Genomic DNA, 6,000 nt, shown 5'->3' with positions numbered 1-6,000 from the left:
TGAGAGCTGAGAAAAAAATCACTCCATCATTCCCAATCGCGTCGTCGAGAGCTGATTACTTGGAGCGAACAGCATCGATGTACTACACTCGTTATCACAATACGGAGCTCTTTAATTGGTCGTAGTGGCGCTGCAATCACGCTGTGACGTCACTGCGAACGTATCTAACAACTCTGGCGCGTATCGGATAAAATCGTGCGCTCGCACAGCCGCTAGAGTACACAGCACCGCCTACCATGGACAGGAAGGTGGAAGCCGTTCTCCGTGCGTGCGTTGGTGTCGGGCTCCTGCTGGGTGTGGCGATGGCAGAGCCCCTCCCCAGATACACCCCAGCCGGCATTCCTGGTGTCCATCCGACGCAGGGGGGAGTGTGGCCCAAGCCGCAGTACGAACAGCGGTTCGGGGGGTCGGTGCTCATAGTGCCAGACAACTTCACGTTTGAGGTAAGAAATGCGCCGATACAGATTAAGGGGAGGTTTACTATCTTTGGCCCGAAAAAAGCATGTTCTTTGAGAATTTTTTTCTCGGGATGTGTTGTAGATATCAATGTCAAATTTGGTCAAAATGTTTATTGATATTTCGTCTACAAACTGGAATTTTTTCGAGCAGAAATGTCGAAGAGCAAAGGCTGAAGTGCCGTCGGAAAGAAAATTTCGATGTAGACCTCCACGCACGGAATGTCGCAGGTCAGCCGGCTCGTCTGAAATCAAAATCGAGTTGACGTTAGCGAAACTCCTTTAGGAGTTGTACCTCGCTTAAGTTATTAGGGCCATAGGAAACAAAATGGCGACCATTTGGAAAAAAGTAGGATTTTTTCATCGATTTTCCGACTTCGTCGGCCAAGTAAAAATATTTATAGTTGATGGATCGGAATAAAAGTGGTACAACTCCTAGACAATTTAGTTAGCTTCGTCAGAAACAAAGAATCACGCCAATCGGTTCAGTAGGTTTAAAGTTACCATACCGTGCGGTAAAAAAACGTCATTTCGAGAAAAACGCGTTTGATATTTTGACTACATATAAATGCAATATTATGCAACTTACGTTCAAGCTGTTATTCCGGGTCCATAAACTAGTCCTTCCTTTCCTCAAAGAGGGCGTTCTGCTCGGTCTGGGCCATCCTGCGCTGCTCCAGAGCCGCTCGTACGGCCGGTGACAAGCGGTTTTCGGCCGCTTGAATCCGGTGGTCGTCCGTATGCTTTACGAACTGCGTCGAATATAGTCCCAGGGTGACGTTCATCGTTATCATGGTCATCAGAATTGCTGAATACCCTTCGTTGAAGCTGCTCACTGCCAGGAAAGTCGCAATCTCCGCAGTCTTTCAAAAAATGGTTCAATGGCTCTGAGCACTGTGGAACTTAATATCTGAGGTCATCAGCCCCCTAGAACTTAGAACTACGTAAACCTAACTAACCTAAGAACATCACACATATCCATGCCCGAGGCAGGATTCGAACCTGCGACCGTAGCAGTCGCGTGGTTCCAGACTGAAGCGTCTAGAGTCGCTCTCCCACAACGGCCGGCCCGCAGTCTTTGCACCAGAATGCAAATGTTTGGGGCTAACTTCCAAACACGCGAGTTCAAACTTTCATTTGAATTTTGTGTGTTTCCTCCGAAGCACCGGTACAATAACTCATCCTCCGAAAGAAAAAAGCTGGTCCGTGAAAAAGGCCGATTTCAGACATTTGCAATTTTTTGTTCAACCGCGAATAACAAACATTTCTGTTCCGTATTTGGAAAAACCGTTTCAGGGGTGGATTCTAAACACTTTTATGGATCCAAAAATTCAATTTAAAAAAGACCGATTTTTTGAACCAAAAGATAGGAAACCTCCCGTTACCGTCGTTCAGTTCGTTCACATCCAACAGCAAATACGGACGTATTTCTGTACGAAAAGATTTCTTTTACAGCAAGAAATTTCCCAATTAGGTATTCCATTAATCTTGTTCTTATAAATGCTATACTTGACCCAGATATGATTGTTCCCTATGCATCGACATAGGTAAACAAAAGCATACTGCGAATTTTATATTTGAGATGTTATCTACGCAATAACATTTCGCTCCGCTTTTTAAATACTACAGCTTTTTAAACACGCAAAACACGGGCCTTTGACGAATGTGATACTATAGCAACGAAACACGTATTTTGTGTACAGACTGAATTCCTTTTATTTACGCCAATGATCACAAGACTTTCGGTCCTTAAACTACCGGTTTAGACCTGTTTTTTAACGTATCCTAATATAGGACATGTTAGGACACGTTCTAAAACAGATTTGAAAATGGTCATTGCTGAGCGAAACCATTAGTTTAAGGACCGAAAATCTTGTGATCACTGGCGGAAGTAAAAGAAATTCATGCTACACTTCTGGATCGCTTTTAATCCGCGACCATGTCCCAAATTTTGGTTTTGTGTAAAGCTTGAAAAGGGTTGGTGAAATGAGAAATTAAACACCTCCAGGACGTTGAGCACGAAATAGTATTCTTTTTCAGGTACGGAGAATAGATTTTTGGGACTTGCTAACATTCGATATTCTTCATCCTTATATGTATTTACAAGAAAGCATATGCAATAAAACTCGGTTAAGTTACGTGCAATAGGTTTGCCAGCATGTAAAAAGTATTAAAGAACACAACACGGCGTTGTTACGGAAACAGCACTCAACTACCAACTCAAGTGGGTCAGCGATGGGAAGCTGTTCCTGTGTTACCGCTACACAGCATGCTGGTTAACGAGGAATCTCGTTCAAGGGCGTCGACGGAATCACTAGCGCCAGCGGTTCTTTGTAACGCTCGAGAAAAAAGACGCAGCACAGCGAGGTCCTACGAAGAATTTTAGTCAGCTGACAGGCGGAGACTGTTCGGCACAGAATGCCCGTTATTGACCTAGGTTAGCAAGGCACTGTTCGAGGGTATGCTTGTTCCAAGAAGAAAAAAACTTAAGTAATGGAAGTATTTACGAGCGTAGTCCAACAAGTTTGTGAAATATTAACAGAAGTCTTACGTTTTTATGGGGATATAGTTTGCCTTTTCCAAAACGATGCTTACAGCGAGATGTCTTTCAAAATTGTCTACATTTCTAATAATACAACTTGTCTGCATTTTTATTGCAACAGCTAGAATTCTAGCTGGTGTTGATATTTTCTGTGGCCAAGTCAAATAGATCGGCAATATAATGTGTGTGTGTGTGTGTGTGTGTGTGTGTGCGTGCGTGCGTGCGTGCGTGTGTGTGTGTGTGTGTGTGTGTGTGTGTGTGTGTGTGTGTGTGTCTGTCTGTGTGTGTGTATTTGCGTGTGTCCAATAATTACGAGTACATTTCCTAAATAAGCTCAGAATTTGCAGCGTGCTGAAAGGGGTGGAAACAAACGCATAAAAGTGATCAGTCAGCCGGAAATGTCAACCGTGAGTCACGAATTGTAAATGACGCCCGAACATGGTTCGCCAGACCAGGTTGCAGCATTGAGATCGTCCACGACAGAATCACCGATGTGTAGCTGCCGTCTGTCCAATCAGCGTCGTTAGTCGTAACGTTTGTCTGCTTCCCAGAATTTTCGCGTAGCTGAGTGGTGCGACACCTCGCACAACGAAGGGACACATCACGGTTAATCCTAAGATTCACACTGTCTGTTGACATCAATTTTATCTGTTTCTGTAATACTGTGATCATCCCGAAGGTTGATTTGAACACCATGCTTTGTTAAGCGGGTTTTTATTAGAGGTGGTATACACTTGGCGTCTTCCACCATCTGCTGTAGCACAAGGACCAAGCTACAGACGGACTTAAAATTAAATTCAAAATAGCCTGATATTTTCCATACTTAATGAGTTGCCGCAGTAGATAGTTAGTTCATCTGGAAAGAAAAAAATCTTGGACAAAGTGCCGGACGAACATAGGAACTTTGGATTTTGTTGTGAAGAAGGGCACTTGGCTATATTTACATCCGGTCTAGAGCTACATGTTATACACTCTGTAAGTCATTATAAAGGGCGTAGAGGTCAGTGCAACGTGAAGTGATAGTGACCTTTGAAACGTCCCCTTAGAACATTTTATACAAGACTGTGCTTAAACTGACACACAATATTTTTTAGCGCAACGCAATCTGACTTTCAGAAATCCCTACAAAGGAATGGCCCTAACTAACATTAACCTGTACCTTTCACAAATCACTTACCTCACCAAAAATCTTCGTTACTCGAACTACTGCAATACAGCGAGCGCCACTACTGCCAGCTAAATAAAAGATTCAAACTACGGAAGTCACTAACTACTGATAGGGATAGTTAGCAAATGAAAGATTTTAATAGAGAACAAACAATGTATTTACCTTGATAGTCATAATAAATATAGCAGTTCATAATATCCAGTATAACAAATTTCAAAACTCCGCCATCTCTCTCCCCACATCCACCACTGCTGGCGGCTCACCTCCAACTGCGCAACGCTATGCACTGTTAACATCCAGCTGCCCAACACTACAATGGCAGACAACAATGCAAACTAACCACAGACTGCACACAGCACAGCCAGTGATTTTCATACAGAGCGCTACGTGGCGTTACCAATAAGAAAACATAAACAGCCTACTTACACCTTCACTCCATCACCATTCGCGTACGGAACGAGGAAAAATTGGCTGCCTACATACCTCTGTCCAGCCGCTAATCCCTTCCTTTTATATTATTCTTACAATCCGTAATCGAGACGTAAGGAGGAGATGCCACAGCAATTGCAGCCTTCCTGGATTACCAGTTTCCTAAATTGTTAAGTTTATTCAGACGGGATTTACGAAAACAATTTCGGCGTAGTTCATACGACTGCCTTTTAAGTTCGCTGACCATCGTTGTTACTATTATTTTAACAATAGCAGCGACCAGGCACGCGTTTTTGTTTATACTTATAAGCGTTTCGTGTTTTCGTCCGTCTTCAGTTGGAATAAGACATATTTAAATCTTCAGACATCACATCATTAAAAACATCAACTGTAATGTGAATGCTGCAGCAATTTCCTTTAACTACGGCGCCTCGCAAGTTGTATATTTACAATATATTATTCGTTAGATGCAGATACTTTCTAATCTGCTTGTTCATACCCCAATTTTCCGTATTTGTAAACGTAGTACGGACGCCATTTCTTTGCGTGTCCCACAAAAACATCCCACTATCCGCCGTGTTGGCGCCTCTCGTTTGTTTGCGTCGCAAAACTATATCTATCGTCAAAAGTTGTATTTTACTTAAGGTACTAAACGTACAACTGAAGTCGGTAGGGTGCGTACATTAAACGTCTTTAGTTTGAGATTCTAAATGACGAAACAACTGAAATTGCTTAGTATGCAATGTATACAGTGCAATGCATGATTACTTACTAAGTGCAGTACTAACTGGTTAAGTAAAGTATATTGAATTTTACAAAAATAATACAAAACATTTTAAATAAAAGGATTAATATTACGTATTTTACCCACCGTTAATATATTTCATATATTAGACTGACATCTATAATGAATAAAGGTAGAACAACTGACGTAAATGATGCAGAGCTACGATATACACTAGACGGGCTCACATTGCTGATAACAAGAATGTATATGGTCTTTTATTTATCATTAGCAATATGTTTTGGTTCAAATGGCTCTGAACACTATGGGACTTAACTGCTGAGGTCACCAGTCCCCTAGAACTTAGAACTACGTAAACCTAACTAACCTAAGGACAACACACATCCATGCCCGAGGCAGGATTCGAACCTGCGACCGTAGCGGTCGCGCGGCTCCAGACTGGAGCGCCTAGAACCGCTCGGCCACTCCGGCCGGCCGCAATATGTTTTGTCACGACTGTATTTGGTGTATGGTTGTACAAGTAAATTACGGAAGTTTATTAGAAATATTTTGTCGGGTAATTCCGTTTGATCATTTAGCCTATTATCTTGGTTGGCCAGATGAAGTATATGTAGGCTGTGCGCTATGTCTGTCACTTGATGTTCATCTTCAGCTACATGTA

The 6,000-nt window shown here is 42.4% G+C and overlaps 1 protein-coding gene across 1 annotated transcript in view; it reads left to right on the top strand.

Moving 5' to 3' along the window:
- Positions 1–236: 236 nt before the first annotated feature.
- The window catches only part of LOC126088235 (beta-hexosaminidase subunit beta-like), a 161,810-nt gene continuing 156,046 nt past the window's right edge, over positions 237–6,000 (top strand). Inside the window, exon 1 of the mRNA XM_049906364.1 lies at positions 237–443. Coding sequence (XP_049762321.1) covers positions 237–443 — 207 coding nt within the window. The remainder of the gene's footprint in view (positions 444–6,000) is intronic.

This window comes from Schistocerca cancellata, chromosome 6, assembly GCF_023864275.1.
Source record: "Schistocerca cancellata isolate TAMUIC-IGC-003103 chromosome 6, iqSchCanc2.1, whole genome shotgun sequence".
Taxonomy (NCBI): domain Eukaryota; kingdom Metazoa; phylum Arthropoda; class Insecta; order Orthoptera; family Acrididae; genus Schistocerca; species Schistocerca cancellata.
This window is presented reverse-complemented; position numbering and strand designations above follow the sequence as displayed.